General features: G+C 31.5%; 1 protein-coding gene across 2 annotated transcripts in view; it reads right to left on the reverse strand.

The window, feature by feature from the left end:
• The window catches only part of LOC113403479 (ataxin-2), a 231,225-nt gene that overhangs the window by 193,866 nt on the left and 15,098 nt on the right, over nucleotides 1-22,261 (reverse strand). The window contains exons 1-2 of one of the 2 annotated variants that reach the window (XM_026644045.2): nucleotides 1,961-2,183; nucleotides 815-856 (exon numbers count right to left, since the gene is read on the reverse strand). In XM_026644045.2, coding sequence (XP_026499830.1) covers nucleotides 815-856; nucleotides 1,961-2,021 — 103 coding nt within the window. In that variant the 5' untranslated portion in view covers nucleotides 2,022-2,183. Of the gene's footprint in view, nucleotides 1-814; nucleotides 857-1,960; nucleotides 2,184-22,261 lie in introns of those variants that run through there. The other variant, XM_026644043.2, reaches the window with a different exon arrangement.

The following is a 22,261-nucleotide window of genomic DNA, read 5'->3' on the forward strand; positions in this document are numbered from 1 at the left end:
CTTAGCATTTAATACACTAGAACCTTCCTGTAAGTATGATTACGCACTACCGGTCCGAGCAAACTCGGCGCCCTAGGCAAATAGCGAAAATTATGTCGCTTAAAACAAATTTTCGCAAGAATATAAATAAACTATAAATAATACAATCTGTATCTTAAGTTATAATATATATATTTAACGATTATTAATTTAGAAGTTGTTAACATTAAATTAATGTAATTATTTATTGTGCCCTTAATATTTAAACAAAGGTTATTTTATTTGTAAGCAAAAATTGGTAAAAACCGTTACTATTTAGAAACTCAATACCTGGTATGTTTTTAAATTGTATCGTCTATGTTTCTTCTATTCTAAGGTTTCTTAATTTACATACACAGACGGCCTTGTGATTACTAAGTTCATCGACAAATGTCCGATTACTATATTCGAGTAACAATTCGTTTTACCTACGGCTAATCTTCGAAAACAAATTCGAATCTCAAAAGAAGTCTACGTAACCTTATTCGAAGCGTTTCAACAAAAACATGTTTGACATTTCAGCCTAGTAACTTCAAAACAATTGATTACGACGATTCTTTAAATATATATAATATTATAATATATTACTTAAAAAATACGCTTATATAAAAAATACAGGAAAAAAGTAAAGTAGGAAAAAATGTAATGGCTTTCTCTTTCTAATGTATTTGGTTAAAAAGGATAACGACCCGTGTTGTTGTTGCAACGGAATTAGTACCAATATCGTTCAAGCGTAGTGTACGATACATAATGTTATTTATTAGGTAACAATATTATTTATTGCGATCAAACTCACCATTACTAGGAGCGAAGGTGAAGCTATCTCGTTGAGCATTTCCTGAAACAAACACAGGATTTATTTACTTGGCCTTACGAACTTCGAACTTGATATTCAATACCGTAAAGAAAATTAAGAGAAACTAAATGACATTATTTATGGATTTCGCTAAAATGCAAATCAATTTTAGGATACCTATCGATTATAAACTTAACAAAAATATATAATGGGTTCATGTAAGTTTTCTTAAAAAAATTTTTGTTAGTGTTGTTTTTTTTTTAATAAACAGGTATAAATTAATTATATGGAGCAAATTAAAGATTAACATTGAAACATTTTTGGAGACCTTAACCTTTTCGAATTATTAAAAAACCACATCGCATGCTCTATCCTTCTCTGGTTAGTTATTTTTATTGAAATATAGAAAAATATTTCTTGTGTCTTAAAATATGTTACATCCAAAATTCAGTCAAATCGCTTCTATTTTTTTAAATATTGAACTGCATAATAAATGCTAGTTATATTAAAAATAGGCAAGAATTGGCTTTGGTATTATTCACGTGCACATTCTTCATTTAATCTTTATTTTATCCACTTATTAATGATAGAAATAAACAAATTAGCAGTCTAGACTCTATTGGCCCAAAAAGCACTTAAAGCTGTTGATGCTGCGGCTGAACTATTATGTCCCTTTGCTAGTGTCTAATTTGTGTTTGAAATTTATCTCGTTCTCAACGATGAAGTAATATCTACCACATGTATATTCACCAACTTGAATGTGGTGGTCTGGTGGAGTGAGCTTTAATAATAATCTTCTACTCAAAAATGAGTACCTAGAGGTATATTTATGGGCTGTTTCTTTTAGTTACGAGTAATTAAAATATAAAGATTCACTGAAATAGTAATCAAATTCTTCATAAAATTATAACAATATGTGTTCCCGTCGTTTAAATACATTTTCAGAAAATTTTGGTTCGATTGCGTCTTGTCGTCGATACAAAGTACAATTATATACAACAATTTCTTTTCGTGGATTTTTTAGTATAATATTTTTCTTAACTTGTGTTCTTCTTTATTGACTCCACTATTGTCATATTTTGCAGTATTTGAATTATTTTCGGATTCTTAAAAACTAATAATAAAAATGTCAAAGGATATACATACCTCTTGTTAACAATTCCAATAATTTGCTTGAAAAATGAAACTCGGGTGTGAACATTCTCATCACTCTATATGCATTATTATTCTATTAAATTACGACTTATAATAATAACAAACAAACAAATTCACTTTTATTTATATAAACACGTTAGGACACTGAACATTACTTGATCATTTTAATCATCGTAACTTTATTATTACTTTTAGATAACCCATACGCACAAAACTTAAATTAAAACACGACATACATGTAGCCAAACTTTGTACTTCATGTAACTGTCACTTTAATTTTTTTAAACATAAAAAAGGTTGAGTTCATATACCACACGTCAACAAATTCAAATAATAATCACGCGGTATTAATAATCTTTATTTTCGTTGTATAATGTACGATTCCAATTTCAAATGTTTTGGAACGTGACGTTACTGTAACACAATGTAACATATTAGTTTCTGAACGACGCGCGGATCGGCAGTGTTTAATTATGCTGTCCCGATTCATTAGTGCAGGGATCAGGGACGGCCTGGGCTATATCGGTTTTATTAGCGGTACTACAGCTGCAACACAGTAGTTTCGAATTTATTAAAATAATATTTCCGTTTGTAGTAAAAACCTACCAAAAATTCACAAGGTTAAATAAAGAACATATTAACGTCGAGCATATTTTACAATTTAAATAGACCATCAGACAAGTAAAACAATACAATGGCCATAGTTATTTTAACGACAGGAGGAAACTATAACTATTCCAAAGACCCATGCTATTGAAAGTCGCGAACAATCCGATCTGCGTTCCCGAGAAACATTTTAAACATTTTATTTACCGCCTTTCTTAAACCCGAGTACGGCCCACAACTCGGCTTCAGAGGTCAGGGTTGCCGACGCTCGTCTTTTGACCTCTATATAACTGTCCTTCACTTTCGAACGATAAAAATATATTTCTATCCTCCTCCCACAGGCCACGACACATTGCTTGACATCTAACCCTTCACGTCATTGTAGTAGCGCTCCCTTTCCCTCGTTCGCCGCAAAGCGTATTGCCATTTCATTTTAACAGGTTATGACATATCGGTAGCCTTATGACCCAAACATCGGCGATCTTACTGTCCTCTTTTGACGCATGTTTTACGTGTATATGCTTTCTTGTCACACATGTCACGACCTCTACAACTAGCCACTTGAATAGATTAGTTGTTTTCGTACGAGTATGGGTTCAATATTCATTGATAGCTGGTTCGTTGGCATTTTAAATGCAAGAAGAATAACATTGTATAAAAATTAATTAATTGCATAATTTTGTAATATAAAACGTGTTCTACTAATTCTTAATGCTTACTATTTCTTAGATCTTACGAACTAACTAAACTTGTAAAGATTTACCTGCTGATAAGTTACTTACGCTGTTTTGGTTTTGAATAAGTAGCTAGTAATTTTACGCTTGTCTTGTTTGTCACTTTTAATTAAATAACATAAATATTAACGTTAGATTCATGAATAATGATTAAATATCACTCCTACTAAATGAACTAAATTGCATAGAACCCAGCTAACAGATATACTAAAAATAAATTGCTTCATTATTTTTTTTTAGTTTCGTAAATTTCTCATTTTATCGCGTAAATATTTTAGGTCAGGTCATGTGTTCAAGGTCAAGACAAAAAGATTATTAAATCTTTGTAACAACATTCATTCGAAAATGTTCAATTCTCATTCAGCATAATATTCACAACTAGGAACATAATTTCCATCAAATGTTTCTCTAATAATTATTTACATAGAACATTACATATATTATTTCTTTTACAACTCAACTTACACGTATTAAAGTAAAACTGCGTTCGTACGCACACATACATTGGACGCATAACTTTTTCTAGCGCTGACCTGCGGCGATCGAGAGCGCACCGTCCACACCGACCATGGCTAGACCGTGGAACTACTAACATCGATCTAATAATATACAAAAAAATGTATTTTTTATTCAATTTGTATTGATATTTTAAATTTTAATTTTTTACATTATTAAGAAATTTATGTGACACGTTTTTTTTATCATTAACAAGTTTATTTTTAATATATTTTTAAAATTATAATAAGTGTCAATTTCATTTTATATTATTTCGAAATCCGAACAGCTTCGATAACCTATCCTTTTTTTTAATAGGTTCCTTTTTCTTTGATTTCCTATATTATTATTAGATTTAATTCTGATTAAAATTAATATAAGAGCCTTCTCCATGAAATACAAATCCTTAGCCAACGAGAAGAAAGCGCGATGTCTGGCGTCGGCGCGTGCGCGCACCGTGTTTTTGCTGCGATGAATATTTATCGCTCGCTCTTGCCATTAGTGGTCGGTGAGTCTATTCCTCGTTCAACTCCAGCATAACATCAAATACTCTTTTAATATGCAAACGCGACTTTAGATTTAATTTAAAAAAGTTTGCATTGCATTTCTATGCTACGCAGCCTGTAGCCATGCTTATAAATTAGATCTAATCAAAATGTATGCTCAATAAAACTATAATGACAAAAAAAAATGGTATCACTATATCACCCAACAACTTAATGCTACAACTAAACGGTGTATATTAATTTACACTTAAAAGATAGCACGAGAAAAATTAACACATGTTTTGTGTCTTAAAAGTAGACGAGAAAAATTAAAACTTATTTTAGGTTTTCCCTGACCCTAAAAACCAATGAAGTTATAAAATTATAAAACTCTCCAAAAGACGAACACGGCACGAACCATAACAGCATATATACAGAGATAGTTGATGACTTTAAAATTGATTCACCTCGTCTAATAGCCGATGATTTGTGGCATTGTTTTGACGAGCGCTGACTGCTGGCTTAACAAGTGGTATGATTCGACACAAGGTATTACGATGTGTGGATTTATTTTACTTTATATAGTTAAGAATTCCTAAGTACCTACTTACAAGATGAAATAATAAAATCTATTTAAAAAATAAATATTTGATTATTTTTATTTTTTTTATGGTATGGACGAGTAAATTTGGTGATATACAGATGGTCCCACTTGATGGTAAGTGGTCACCACTACCCATAGATAATGGTGTTGTAAGAAATATTAACCAATGCGCCACCAACCTTTAGAACTAAGGTGTTATGACCCTTGTGCCTAGTTACACTGGCTCACTCAACCTTCAAACCGTAACACAAAAATACTGAGTACTGCTGTTTGACGGTAGAATATCTGATTTGTGGGTGGTACCTACCAAGATGGGCTTGCATAAAGCCCGGAGTGTAGATTCTACTGTGAAGAACCGGCACTAAAATCAGTAGTGACTCTTTTCCGATAATAATCAGTTACATCGTTAATTAAATATTCATCCTACACGAAAATCAACGAATACTATCTACATACTTTTTACCGGCTACGTAATACGCATTCTTAATCACTTTTTTTTAAATTGTGATTGAAAGTACACTGCGTACAATATATTTTTTTATATATTGAGCATACTTAGAATTGGCATTGCGCTGCCAACCATGGAACTCTAGTTGTAATGTCATTAACTCCACGTAACCTTTTAAATATATTGAAATAGAAATACCTGTTATAATTGCAAATATAAATATATAAGATAAATCAACATTTCATACAATTGAATTTTATTTTATATAATCTAAGAAACATAATAACAGTCTATATTGAAACATAAAAGATTTCATCACGATGTATATAAAAAAAAAAACAATAAAATCGAACTATAAAATGGAATAGTAAACTCAATTCAACAAATAAAACATACTACGCAAACCATATAAATGAACTGTAATATGTTTTAAATTAAATGATAATATATATATCTTTATATAAGAATTATTTAAGTGCTTAAATTTATATAAATATGAATTAAAAATAGTTACTGTATAAATCTTGACCGCGTGGAATGGTGGCAAGAATGCTAGCAACATTTTCTTTATATATAAAGGACATTTTTACACTCATAATATAATGTTTAATATCATAGCCCCATTTTTATATTTTTTTAATTCACGTAATTTTTTTCACATAATATTAAATTATTAGTATCACCGCTGGGCAAAGACCTCGTCACTTTTTATTCATAACAATAAGTTACTATGGATTCATTGATATATATATATATATATATTCCACATATATATGAATGTTCGAATTCCTTGTCGAAGCTACATAATCATAACAAAGTAAAAATAAAAAATAAACTCTATTCCTTGCATGTCAACCCCTTTCATAAATACCTATTAAGTATTCTATTCGCGCCATAGCGCTCCGATATTTTTATATTTTAGTAGTGGCAGCGGCCGTAGGTTTTTGGTATAAAACGTAGCCTATATTCTTCCACCTTGCTTCATACCAAACTCTATCAAATTCGGTTCAGTGATTTAACTGTGAAAGCGTAACAGTCATAAAAACAGAAAGAGTTACTTTCGCATTTATAATATTAGTACAAATTAAACATTGTCACATACATGTCAAACACATTATCCTCCTTGATAGCCGTAGTCAAATAAAAAGTAAAAGAAAATACGTCTGTGTTCACCTTAATGATACAGTATGCGCTGGAGCAGTAATTTTGTTTTTCTCTTCCCATCATATTAATGTTTGGCTCGTGCCAGTTATTAGTCGGTCGCTTACGGAAGCGAGTACTTTCTTACTATAACCACCAATACTTCACAACACTAGCACGGGATTATGACCTCTTCACGTCTTAAGATAGAATATAAAATGGCTTGCGCAATTATTCTAAGCGTGGATGCGTGTTGCACTCCATACAAGATATAGAGTCCGTTCAAGTTTTTGCCAGGTATCCGGTGAAGCTAATAATTACAGTCTTGTACGGCTGTGGGCTTGGCGTTGCGATGGGTGTTTCCGTTCTATTTTTTACATACTGATTTCCCGCAACATACAGAAGTCAATATGTCAGTTTTGCTAGACTTAGATTCTTTATGGATTTATTTTTTGTTCTTCGTTATACGGAATTTAGTTCTTTATTTGAATCTTAGTAGTTCTTATATTACTTAGGTGAGATATTTGAATTAATGTTATTGTAGTTCTTACGTCAATAAGCCAGTAAAATTTCTAAAATAAAATTAATATCATTAATGACGGCCGCGGCAGCCAATGTTAAGTGAGATTAGTGTGTGCGCAAAGACAGGTGCAATTCTATTCTTTAATATTCATAATTCTCGGTAAGAAATTCGACAAGACCGTAAAGGAGCATCACTAACGGCTTAACTTGCTTTCCAACTTTTCATGGCTCGTGAATATAAAAAGTACAAACGAACTACTAATTTATTTATAGGAACATTTTATTTTTTTTTACTAACTCAACCATCGACTGAACTTGGGATTTTGTGATCTATAGCTGTAAACTAGTCACCGGGCTAAGTTCAAAATCTATTCGTCGATGCGAAATTAACTTTAAAACGTTCATTTATTGTTATGTATCGTTATTGATTCAATATGATCCTGAGGGTTAGTTATAAATCCAAATGTGTTATAAACTTTAAGTATCGCACGTAAGTGTTCTACCGTTGCGTTGAAAGTTTTAAGAAAAACGTATATGATCGTAATCCATCACACTGCTCTCGTACGGGTTTTTGGATATAAATATATACACACATGATCACACGTATCAGAAACTCGTCCGACATCTTCTTATTTTCTAATGATGTTTTTATTTACTACAGAGCGCGAGATATATTATAACATAGATAATAATATACACTTGAAAACACCCTGAACTAAATATTGATTAGTAAGTAAGAGCCTGATTATATCACTGCAAGGCAGAGGCCTCCTCTGCCTTTTGAGTTGAAAGCTTACAGCTTACACCACTACGTCGCTCCAGTGTGGATATATCCGCCACGTGCAGGTTTCATCACGATGTTTTCCTTCACCGCTGAATTATAAACACAATATTTGATTACGAAGCACATATACGATACGAAATTAGTATTTTATTTTCATTTTAGTAACTTATCCTATTTTTTATTTCTTAATATGTCAAATGAACCCGATAGTAAGTCGCCACCATCGCAATTAGACATCGGTGCTGGTAGTAATATTTAGCATAACTTACGTGATGTAAGTTATAATGCGCCGCCAACCTTGGGAACTAACTAAAATATTGAAATGACCTATTACATGACATAAGTAATCGATATAAACCAAAAATAATTAGCATCTATCGTCTGTGATTGAAGTACAAAGATATGAGCAAACATACTTTCACATTTGCAATATTAGAAAGATTATATATTACATAACATATTATGCACTTTAACTAGTACAACACAGTTGACTCAAGACCTCTGGTCACCGTGCGCCCGCGCAGTACTCTCAACCCTATAATCTGCGCAATATAACCAGTGATTTGACGCCGTGACCACTGACGAGAAATGTCAGGGGACAGAAGTATAATTATAGTCTCGTGCCCTGTGGTATATGAAGGTCACACTAGACTAAGGTTTTAAAGTCTGCTGTGAATATACTTTACACGCTACGACGGAAAAATATATTATTTAAATTTTTTTTTCCACAAAAATGCCTTCAAAACAAAAATATCGTTATGAAACTTGTCCTGCAGATAATTTTAAAAACATAACTTTTTATCAGCTCTCCAAAAATGTATAACAACTAGGAACTTATTTCAAAACAACTGAAATAAAATGAACACTATAGATTAGATAATTGTGTGTACATACCCGGCCTAGCACCTCAATTTTCAATTGCTCGAGGAAACCTGCATGTCTCAATTTCAATGAAATTCTGCCACTCGTGTAAGCACCAAACCACTGATCCATCAATGGAATTAGTTCCAAACCTTTACCTCAAAGGAGTCTGTTACTTTAGCTTACTCCGTCGCGACGTAGACGCTCACTGATTTTTTGAGATTTTAACGTCAAGGAGGTGGACTAACCGCCGTTCAGCCGCTCTGGCGTTATTAAGTAACAAACAGTTCGCATTTTTTCAAACATCGCTTATATATCTCCAAAGTAATAATTCAAATAAAAAAATCCCTTTACGATGTTTATTGTAAACGACAATTTGTTTTTGCCAATATAAAGTATGAAATTTTGTTTTTTAATTTACTAATAAATCAAGCTAAACTTATGGTTATCAAAGTATTTCTTTAAAAATTATATTGAAAACAGATACCTATACCTTAAAAATTGCTGCCTAGTTGTTCTAGTGGCTCGAAGTAAGGGTGTAGCTCCCGAGTTCCTAGGTTCAAATCCTATGTAAGAACAATAAATAGTTATTGGACTTTTCAACTGAAATATTTTCAGTTTATAATATAAGATCGTACTTGTGCGTACAAATGATACACAATAACTCCAAAAAAATTATCGCAGTGGGCTCTCATATTTTTTTGTTGTTCGTTGTAGATATCGCTTCGCTTGGTTTCGAAAATAATTTCAATCCTTAAACAGAACAATATGAACCAATTTGTCAGCCTTTATTAAGTATTCACGTGTACCGTGGCTCATTACGTAGTTACGTTTTCCCGCCCAAAAGAACAAGATGGCGTCATGGGAGAGTGCGTGTGCGCGAATCACGGGAGCATAAAGCACGACTCGTAATCAAAACGAATAACAGGTCTACACATTCGTGTTGAATACAATTTGTTATGACGACGGATGATACTGTAATTTAAATTAATTACATGTAAAAAAGGGATTTGCATATTATAAATTGATTTTTAACTTACAAATTTTAGCATACTTAAATAATTGAAATATATTTGCCACAGATATTTAAATATTGAAAGCGTATTTATTTTAGTAGTTACTGCTTCTTTAAGCACAATGGTAGTTTTCGTGTAATATTTTGAATTTAGAACTGATTTTGATTGTTCACAGTGACATCAGTTGACAAAACTATTTCATTGATGTGAAGCATTTTATACTCTTAATTATACTTTGTCAATGCTGTGACTTTAAATATCTAGGCGCTTCGAGCGATCTTTTGTTTGGTTACATCAAGATTATATTTTAAACTTAAAAAAATATATTTGCAAAGTAATAAAATAATTACGAAGAATTAAATATTTAAAATTAGTCCTAAAACCTTGATTTCGCTTCCTGGTTAGTATATTATAATATAGTTCACATCACTTTTATCGTTACGCATAGTATAGACAAATGTTACTATATATATATCGATTTCAATTGTCACTTTTAATTTAAATATTTTTAGCTTTAATGACAAATATTGTCTATGCCAAATATTTTATTTATTTTCATTTTTATTATCTATTCGGATATATATGCGTTTATAAATGCTGACTCGTATCGTTTTCATAAACATCACAATACTGTCACCGATGTTTACGAGACACATATTTGCAAACAGTAATCACAGGGCTCTGAGAAAACCGGACGGGCGGGTATTCTCACGCACGGGTGGGTTTGCCACTGTTGTCGACACATTTATGACATGTATGTATTTTTCAAATGTAATTAGTTTAACGCATTTAAATAGAATCATATCAAATAAATTTATCATTTAGAATTTGAATGTCGAATGTTAATAACCATACAATTTGTCCTAAAATTTCAATATGAGATATTATTTTGGAGAATATTTTATTGACTAATTATTTTTCATTGAAGATCCCAGAGCGAATACTTCACAGACTTACAATATTTATTTTTAAATCACATTTAGTGGCGTCAATTTTTAAAAATTATAATTTTTGTGAATGATTTTATTTGTAAATATTTTTGCCTTACTACTTTTAATTTACGTGTGTATGTCGTTTGTGTCTAATAAACACAATTTAACTTTCAAAATTTCCCTCACATCTAGTTTGTTGTGTTTATTAAATTACTAACAAAAACCGGTTATATAGAGATATATTTTCACTTCCAAATATTTTTAGTAAGTAAAAGTTTTTATTATTAGTTTAGTTGTTTACCTTAAAATCGGACAACATGGAAATCCAACAACCTGTCTGAGTGATATATGAACATGCAAATTATGCAGTAATAGCAACAAAGGAGTACGTTTAAGCAAGTACCCCTGCCTAGCGGAGGGGAACCGTTCTTTATAGAATAACTAGCATTTACCTCCTACCTTATTCATATTATATTATATTTTTTTTAATTCATTTTAGGGAAACAGCTAAATGAGCAATCTAATACTAAGTGGTCAATTGCGACGTCGTTGCTGGCACAGTAGGAATAATAATCGTACTTTTTTTTTAAATTATTAGGATAAAATTGCCAATGAAATAAAATATGGGGACGAAGGTTCGTCGTATATATTTAAAAAAAGCCTTAAAAAAAGAGTATCAAACTGTTCAAAAGTGGCCAGGCCTTATCACAACGGTCACTCGTGTAAGATGATTAGAGCAGAGTCGTAATATATATATGTAAAACTAAACTTGAATAATATGACATATACTACCTACATAAAATAAATTGTTTAGTTAATTAATAATATAGTCAATAAGTTTTTAAGCCAATGATGTAGATCTGAGAAATTGTTTTAAGTGTAACATAATTGTAAGTTTTTAATCTGATGTATCTATAAATAAATATATAAATAATATTATTACAATAAAAAGTTTCCGGACCATAAAATACCGATATAATAAAAATAATAAAACATTAACAGTTAAAACGGACCACTTTCAATCATTACATCTTGCAAATATGTACCGTGTAACATAACGTCATTATAAATAAACGGTGAAAGAAAATTTCCTACGGAACCGCTGACTTGTTCGCTTTCAATAAATGATATAGCACCTGTTACAACAATTTTCAACTTTAGCTAAATGTTACTCACCACGGAGCCGTAGAGCTAGTAGCTAGAGTATATATAATGTATACCGTCGTGATTATATACAAAGAGCATATAATTGTTACGGTGCATAATGCATCATTAATCACAAATGTCAAGACGAAACATAAGATTTTAAAATGTCTGTTACAGTCTTCATATTAAATATTTAACATAGTTTTTAAACACACAGTGTACAAATGCTACATACTATCTACCCGCCCGGGCTTCGCACGGATGCAATGCTGATACTAAATATACTAAGGAATGTCAATACAAACCGCTATTATTAATAAATGCTTAATTGGATGAGGATTAATGCTGTATTGCTTAAAATCTCTTCGTAAATAAGCCATTATTTTTCGTAAAAAGTGAAGGATAAAAAAATGGTTGTTGTGGGTTATCCCTAAGAAAAAGACATAAACCATTGCGTCTTTTTGTAGACCTTTTTAAAGTTTACAATGCTTTAGTGCATTATTTTGATCTATCTCGTAGACCAGCGATTGCAATGTAAGCGCAATTTTTTTTTATTTACGACAAGATATTAGAAGCCTCTAAAATGTTGAGTGTTTCTCTACCTCTTGAATCAATCGATCTATTAAAAAAAACCGCTTTAAAATTCGTTGCGTAATTTTAAAGATCTAAGCATACAAAGGACAGACAGACAGCGGGAGGTGACATTATTTTATACTATGTAACGATATACACTAGGAAAAATATAACTGTCGTCTAATTAAAATAATATATAACAATGCTAAGCAACTCAAGTTCGACTTATACTAAACTCCGATAAAAAAATATCTATTTCAATTAATATATTTCACTTCCGTTTGAATGATCACCACGAGATTAGATAGTATAATTTGCATTTTTTTATAAGTTTTATTCTATTCACTTTGTTGAAACTCGCACGATGCGTTACAGTACATTACCTTCTACCCCGTATATATTATACTATTATATTATACATTAAATAAGTTGATCAATAAAAAGAGCAATCTTATTTATTTACAAAACAATTTTAACTGTAAGCCCTGTGTAGCGGTCCGCTGGCCAGCGTTTGTTTTTCCATTTCTGTTAGCAGCTCTCTACATCTCTTTCGATAACAACAAATCTTTTGAATTGAGGCTTTTTCTAAATTATAACGATTACAGATCACAGCATTGGTCGCATTTATTCGGTAAGTATTAAAATTAAGCATATATTCAACACAAATTCAACACTAAAGTAAACAAAAAGATCAAATCGCTTTCGATTTTGTAGTTGATCAACTAAAACCAAGTCGTGTGAACGTTTCAAAACAGATGACTTCATTGAACAACAACATAAATAATTATTATTGATTCGATGAAAGCTTGTAATCTTTTAAATTTTAACTTGAAAGTATGTTAATAACACTCGACTTGTCCGAAATGCATTAATGAATGATTTTAGACCAACCCTTAGCAGATTTCTGTTCCCATTACTACCGAAACTCATTAATTAAGTTATGTAATTGTCTTCTTTATACATAAAAATGAATGTTTGTCGTTTGTGATAATAATTTGGTCGGTTTACATACAAAATAAAAAAAATAATGTTACTTTGTATGTTTGACCTTCAAGCGTTTTACGTAGTATTTATTCAAGCCGTGTGTAATCAGAGCTGGTAGCTATTGGGAATCCATATAAAATTATTCTTTAAAATTTTTGATTAAGATCTACTACTTTCTTATTTACAAATTATTACAAAGTAACTAAGCGACTTTACGTAACAAATATATTTATATATATAATTTATATATAACGGTGATTTAATTTTTATTACATTTGAAAGTCGATTAATGTAATCTATAATATTTGCTAATCTACATAAATATGAAATATAAATGTAAGTTTTTTATTATTTTTATGATAATATTACTAAGTTTTATGGTAAGAAAAGTTAATTTCCAATAATTAATAACCATTCAGTAAGAACCTTAGTCATGAAACGTTGAAAATCGACTAACGGTGTTACGCTATTTTGATACGTATGTCATTTAAATCTTATAATTATTAGTGTCAATATCGTTTAACATATTCTGACATTTGACATTTCACAATCTTATTCTACGGTGATTTCCAATCTTTACTTACATAATTAATAGCTCTACTGGATTTTATAATTGTTTTTTCAGACATTGCAACATTAATAGAAATATTAAGATTATTAATAAGAAACTTAAGTAATCTCTCCAATAACCGTCACAACATTGTGATGGTTCACATTTTAATAACTTTATTTCAACAATGAAGCTGCTTAGACAGACAATAATATTTCCTGATAGTGATATAAATTAAGAAGGACGACACGTCTAATAAGACCTCGGGCGCATCTTACCCTAAATTCACGCCGGCCTGTGTTCTTAACACTGAAGCATCCTTTATTTTTCTCGCTGAATAAAAGCTCTTACGTGTTTCCTCCATATGACAGGGGGGGAGGGATAGTACTCGGATCGACGGTGTATTAAGATCCAAACTCAATAACCAGAACAATGAGAAACTTCTTCGTCTATAGCCAATGTAACTTATATTTGTCATCAATCTTAAATAGTTACCAAAACAGCTAATAAGGAACCATAGTAATTGTCAAGTATGAGGTATAATATTTTGAAATCAATTCGTACATTGATTCAAAGTGACTTCATTCCTTTCATTGTAATGTTTGTCTAATTGTATAGCATTACTGCATGTCAGCCACGAGTACATTAGGTACCGGAAGCACTTCGCCACTTACCGCTACGGGTCGGTACACGTCTACGTCTGTACGTTTGTCAACCGGTAATCATACAAACAAGATGTTCGCTTTACTACGCACTAATATAGCAGAAAGATTGGACGTATGTTTGTTTGTAATGTCGAAAATACCTGGCTATAAATATGGCTAAATTCACAATATAGACTAAAAATATTCAAACATAATAATAAGTTCTATATTATATTCGACTGTCAAGATTCATGGGTTCAGATCTGAGATCTCAAGGCTCTGGGTTCCGTTCCTGGTTTCCTCCTAAATTCGAATCCGAGACACTGATTTTTGGCCTAGCTACTAAATCAGCTAGGTGAATTAAAATAACACTAGACACGCCAAGAGTTACCGAAGATATGGATGAGAAATATATCATAAATTACTTTTGTGCATAATTTTATTCTAGGCAACTTCCGGTTAAATCTAATTAAGATATTTAAACTAAAATATAAAAAAAACCTTTTTAAAGCAAAGTACTAATTTGTAGCAACAGAAATAAAAATAAATCACTGCGTATAACATATTCATTAAAAAAATATTACTGTACAAGTATAAATAAATTATTTTTCACACATTCTGCTTCGCAAAAAGTAGAAGCGGAGTCAATAAATGTAGGTTGTATAAAAACATAAGGGGTCTTACAAACAAGTTCAAATTCAATCATAACAAGAGAAAAAGGAGAAAATTCAGTAGGTATATTTCATTATTGAATTTCAATATATTCTATTCTTCATATATAATTATACTTATATATTTCATTGTACCAGCACTAAAAGGTTGTATATACGAACACCAATAAGAAGCGAAGTTTAATAATTTGTGATTATTGGTATACCTACTTGATTTTGCTCGCGGCCCCTCCCGAATTTTAGGGATTGGTTGTCAGGTGTTGTTTACACAATATCTTTATAAATTATAGCCTATGTGTTATTCTGACATATAAGCTATATTATTGTAAAATTTCATTAAAATCCATGCAGTAGTTTTTTGCGTGAAGGAGTAACAAACATCTATACATACAAACTTTCGCCTTTATTATACTCGTACTAGTAAGGATTCACTAAGAAATTTACAAATAGAAAAAAAAAACAAAGATTTAATGAAAATATTTGCTTAAAACGTTACTAGTTTGTAGTAGTCCTAACTGATGGCGACCTGGCAGGCGATACAGTTGGCTGCGTATATTCAATCGCTCTGATGCTGACGGCAATAAGGTGGAGAAGTGTAATTGGCTGACTGGCACGCGCCAGCCACGCGGCTTAGGGTCACACCGCACTAGCGGACAGTTGACATAACATGATGCTTTTGTAAAAAAAATACTGATACCGTATTTCTCCAAGGGAGAATATTAGATATACATATTGCAGAATTTAATTTGACAAGTGCATGTTTCATCGACGAGCCAATAAACACAAGTTATGGATATAAACCAGTGGTACCAACTTAAGATTCACCTGTACTAACCCACTCTTAGGTTTTTAAACCCGTTATAATATTTTAGATAATATGTTGGTACTAACAAGAGCACAAATAATTCTTAATTGCTAATCTGTACTTCCGTAATACAAGCTATTTTGATAAAATTAATTTTAGTCCATCTTAGGCTGACTGTCTAATGATTCTATACTTCATTTCTATATAATTATAGAAAAATAAACGTCACAGTCACTTTATTACTTTAAAATGAAACAAAATCACTCAATCATAGAGAGATCTCTATATCTAGCTGTAAAATGTAAACCGACCATTTCGATCGACGTAAATAGTAATGCTACACTTTTAAACGTTAAATAATGATAAATAATTTACCAACTTTATTTTCAAACTGTCCCATCGTTCGAGCATGACTAAATAACGAACATCTAAACGCAACGTTCGTAATATAATATTTATAAAATAATTTTATAAGATTATTATAATTAACAAAACCCGGAATAGAAGGTTAAGTGCCGCAACGCCATTGAGAGGTGAGTAGTCAAAGTTTTGAGATTCTGTTAATCACAAACAGATAAGAGATATTTCAATTTTTAAATATATACGATTATAAAAGATTTTGTTACATTAAATTAAAACAGTATATATTCATTTGCATTGAATTGCTGATTCAAACGATTATAATCTTTAACGTTTATGTAATATTGAATACTGTACCGTGTATACCTTGTAGTCATCATGTATTTGCGATAACTGTGTTTAGAGATAATACTTTTTACGGTTGCGTTTTTGCGGCCATGGTTATATCCTCAGTGGATAATATTGATAATTATCAGTTTTATGAAATCATTAACAAGAAAGGCTATTTTCTAAGAAACGTTTCTTTTAAAGCTCCTTTTTAAATGCGCTAGGTCGTGCTTTATGTGTGGTAAATAATTTTCGTTTTAGTACAGTATATTTTTTTTCAATTATATTTTTAACAAAAGATTATTTACATGGAATATGTAAAAATAAAATTTAAAAAACAGCTACTGTGTAATTATGACTGCGTGGAATGGTAGCGAGGGTCTTTGCGCAAATGAACCAGCCCTCCAGTCACTAGAGGAGGCAAACCTACGACGATTTACTTTCAATAAAAGTTTGCACTATTCTCCTATTTTCATTACATTATAATTACACTTGTGAAGGTACGGCTCTTAATGAGACCAATGTTATGTCCTAAAAATGTCTGTATTGCATACGAAAAAACTACTTTAATTCCACGTATTATTGGCGTAAATGCACACAATTGCTTTTGAATTAATAGCAAAAAAAAAAACTTCGTTTAATTATTTATATAACAATATCCTTTATTACGAAACTCTATTATAAAATGAAGAAACGAATCCCCGCTATACGGAAGCTTTTATAACCTCATGAATAGACAAGTAATATTTATGATATTCAGTTTTTTTTGCAACTAATTAGCATTTCGTGGTTCAGTACAAAGGTCGTGGTTCCATCAAATTAAACATTAAGACGGTTTTTTCTTAGACCGTAAGCATGGCGCGTGCGCTTAACGCTTGCTTAAGTTTATTATATGCGCATTTTTATGCTGGCAACATTATTTAAACGATAACTTTGTGTTATAATTATAATTAGTCTTTACTTTTTTTTCTTCTCATTATAAAATCGTAACACGATTGTGTCTGTTGATAATCTTCTGTAAAGTTTTTTAGTATAATATTATCAACAAAATAACAAAAATTATGTAACTAAAAAATCGATTTGTTTTATAATTGAAAGAACAATTTTACTGATTTTAGAAAATGGCCATTAAAGCTTAAAAGATGACGAAAATACATTTCCACTAAATATATGTATGTCGAAGCATCAAAATTTTAATTAGGATTTTTTTTTATCGTACATGCTGGCAATGTCAGTATGACGTAGAAGAACACGTGACAACAAAAAAGTGTCAGAATTGGTGTGAATATTAAAAATATATTACTAACGTGAACAACTAGACTTACATTTTCGAATATCATCATGTCTGATGACGACGACGATGATGAGTTGAAGCCTAACCCCTCGTTATGTATTATAATTATTAGTATGTATTTTCAATGAAACTAAGAATACATTATAGTTATAAGCGTCAACACCGTAATTATTTACGGGCCGTATAGCGATGTAAAAAATCGCAGGCTCGATCCTGACCTGGCCTGGCATTTGGGGCATTGCTACTATAATTTAAAAATAAAAAAAAATAAATTTGTATATTTTATCTTTAATTATTCGCCTCACTATGTCATTAATGTTTTAATATAAACATAAACTACTTTACTATGTTCATAGGAAGACTGGCAACATAAATTTAAGTCGTAATTTGTAAAGAACAAGATTTAGTTCGAAATCAAAAAAAATCGTGAGAAAAATTTGTCCAATGAAAGGCATATCTTCTAATTAATTACTTTTAATAAGTAGGTTTACTATGGTTTCTAGGTATGTCAAGGGTTCCTTTGTTCTATCAGTTATATATTCGTTTTTATTTTTCTTTAATATGTAATATATTACTTTACATTTATACTATAGTTATTTCTATGAGAGGAGACGATCCAGTGGTTAGAACATTTGCATCTTAACCGATGATTGCGGCTTCAAACCCAGGCACGCACCAATGAATTTTCACGTGCTTACTTCGTGTTTATCATTCATGTCATGCTCGGCAGTAGAGGAAAACATCCTGAGGAATCCTGGATGTCTCTAATTCCAACCAAATTCTTCCACTTGTTCCACATTAGAGCAGCGTGGTGGAATAAGCTACAACTCTTCTCCTCATAGGAAGAGGCGGAATTTGCCCAACAATGAGACATTTACAGGTTGTTACTTCACTTTGATTTCTATGTAACTGAGCCATGCTCATCTAATTCTGGTAATAGAATCACTAGCATAAGATGTGAGATCTTATATATATGACACAGCAAAAGAAAACTTACTTTAAAAAGTAACTTTTATGTTTAACAATATACAATGTCTAAAAATGAGTGTATTATTAGAAACAGAATTATTCAACGCTACCAGTATACAAAATAATAGATGTAAAACTCATACCACGAGACTTATAAACAGAAGTAATCCTATTGAATCCTGTCTGGTTTGTAGCCATAAACAATTCATTCAATTATCAGAGCACCTTCACACCCGGTAATTGGTGAACAATTCAACACTTGTATGTAGTACCACCACGTTTTATGTTCAAATAAGAATATTTATTTTTTTATTATTATGCAGTCTATGCTTGAGCTCGGAGCGTCACTTACGACGTCATAAGAGACGGAGTGGGTACCGCTGTTTTTTAACGGGTAGTCTATTTTACTCCGGCACTCTAGGCATTCTAGGCACTGGCGAGTCCTAAATACTCCTTCACTTCACTTGGGGAAAACGGGTAACAGTGTTTCTTCAGCGAGAAAAACTGTCTACATTTGAGCAGTTAAGTAGGCTTAAATATATTATTTAAATAATTTAATATGAAATCTCGTTATAATAATTTATATATATATTATAATAATTGGTTTAGTTTATTAACACATAACTTTTCCCCTGGGCAGCTGACTCCTTTTGTCTCTAAAATGTTTTGCGTATTTCAAAACGCTCTTTCAATTCAGATTAATAAATATACATCCCAGAGTTAAATCTCACTCGTGCAGAATTCCTTTTATTAATAAAAATATTTTCCTTACCATCGATTAAAATTCACGAACTGAATTCAATCCTACACGACAGAAATACACACACAGATAATGTTTTAATTAGTATACGTATTTTTTTTACAATTTTAAATATCATATTAATATATTTATTCAAGTTCTTAAAGGCATTTATAAACCACTAGTGGATATCCCGCGAAACTTCGCATTTATTCAAAAGTTTTTTACGAAGTTCGAAACCTATGACGGGTTTTATTTTGATTTTATTTAATTATAAACTGCAAGTCACTCATTCACATTTGGAGCCAAAATATGAAACCTCTTGTAAATAATTTTTTTTTTCTTATACAGGCGTAATACCGCTCTCTAACCGGCCAGTAACTTTTATCCGCTCACTAAAATTAATTCTTTGTTAAATCGTAATAATTTACTAAATTGCAATCAAGAACCCTCATCATTTTTCTGCACATCTACGGCTGGAACTCTTTAAAATGAGACCATAGCCGATTTTTTTGTGCAGCTATCATCCTATATTCACTGGGACAAAAATTGGCTTCGCTATTAATATATAAGATAGTTACAAATATATAATGTCACTTAAACGTTACACAACTTACGTCTCCGAGGGCTTAAACAAAACATCCACACATTAACAATTTTTACAAAACAATATCAATCAATAAACAAACGGAAACAATAGTGACGTTTCATTATGATCATTCATCTTGAATTGTTGAATTGATAACGATTGTACACTTAAACATAAACAACTGTTTACATTATATTCTATGCAATTGACGATCACGTGACAAATAACCATAGAATCAATAGTATGACAACATTTTTATTTCATAAATATATATATTTGAATTCTTTTTTTGAATTTCATATAGGTATACGAAGCCGAGATGGCCCAGTGGTTAGAACACGTGCATCTTAACCGATGATTTCGGGTTCAAACCCAGGCAGGTACCAATGAATTCTCATGTGCTTAATTTGTGTATATAATTCATCTCGTGCTCGGCGGTGAAGGAAAACATCGTGAGGAAACCTGCATGTGTCTAATTTCAACGAAATTCTGCCACATGTGTATTCCACCAACCCGCATTGGAGCAGCGTGGTGGAATATGGCCTTAGTCCAGCAGTGGGAAATTTACAGGCTGCTAATGTAATGTATGTAATGTAATAGGTAGACGGACTGTCAAATGGGATACTTGGTGATAATTGGTAATCACCACCTATAGACATTGGCGCTTTAAGCAATATTAACCATCCCTCAAATAGTTGGGAACAACACTGGAAATTAAGATGTTATGTCCCTTGTCCCTGTAGTCATGTTGGCTCACTCACCCTCCAAACCGGATCACAACAATACTAAGTTTATGCTGCTTGGCAGTAAAATAGCTACCTACCAACAAATAAAATTTATTCAACAACTGTATTGGTTAGGTAAGAACATAACATTAAAAATCATAATTTATTTAACGTTATACAACACACATTTGCGGCAACTAAGCGATAACAGCTCACTTATCCTACATTCTACTATCAGGCATCGATACTTAGCATTTCTAATAAAATAATTCAAACTTTTTTCGTCAAACGTTAAAAAAACCAATTTGCATTCGTTTGGTCTATTAACAAATCGAATTCTTCAATGAATACGTTTTATCTAAGACCATTGTAGATGAACCCGGAATATCCTCACATACCCTAGAGCGTGGTGCTACGACACATAAACTGTTGATTATAATGACCGGCGGTCAACAATGGCTCGCAGCCTCAAGCTGAAAACGGTGCAATGGTGTAAATCAAACCGATAGTATTAGGACTGATGATTTACTGTGCTCCTATTTACTTTACAGTTCCAACGAGTTACCGTTCTTCACTCATAATTAAAGTTTAACTTATTTTAAAATAACTTACAATATCCGGTTTTAGTTACAAGGTCGTGATTCTTATATTAATTTATGTTTCTTTTTACATATATATATAATGCTATTGCATATTCGGCGTGGTCACTTTTGCCTGTAGCCACCGCCATTATAAGAAATTAAACTAACCATAGATCCTAAGGTTATTAAGCTTCTTGTTTCTGTTATCACTAATTACACTGGCTCACTCACCTTAAAAACGGAACATAGCAATGTAAAGTATTTACCTATATTTGTGGATAAAGTAGCTGATGCATGGGTGATAGCCACCCAGACAGTCTGCGCAAAGCAACTAACAATCATCAAAAAATGACGAAAAATATATATGATCACTTTTACTTTAGAGAGGTACAGAAGTCTTTTTTAATATTCTTACAGATAAATTTATGAAGGAAATAACCTTAAAACACATCAAAGATCCGATTTAAACTAAACTTGAGCCGTTTGGTTTCGACGTCCACACTTTATTTGATTCAATTACATATTTACGAACCAATTGCAATACAAATAAAATATCAATTAATTAAAATCTACACACATGAACATGAAAATCGCATTAACAAAGTCAGCTTACATAAAGTTACATAAGCTTATTAAGGTAAACGTAAAACGCTAGTCAGTCGCTACATACAATATAAGCAAAGCTCTTCAGCATCCGTCGCTATATAG

The sequence above is a fragment of the Vanessa tameamea genome, chromosome 13 (genome assembly GCF_037043105.1).
Source record: "Vanessa tameamea isolate UH-Manoa-2023 chromosome 13, ilVanTame1 primary haplotype, whole genome shotgun sequence".
NCBI classification, from domain to species: Eukaryota; Metazoa; Arthropoda; class Insecta; order Lepidoptera; family Nymphalidae; genus Vanessa; species Vanessa tameamea.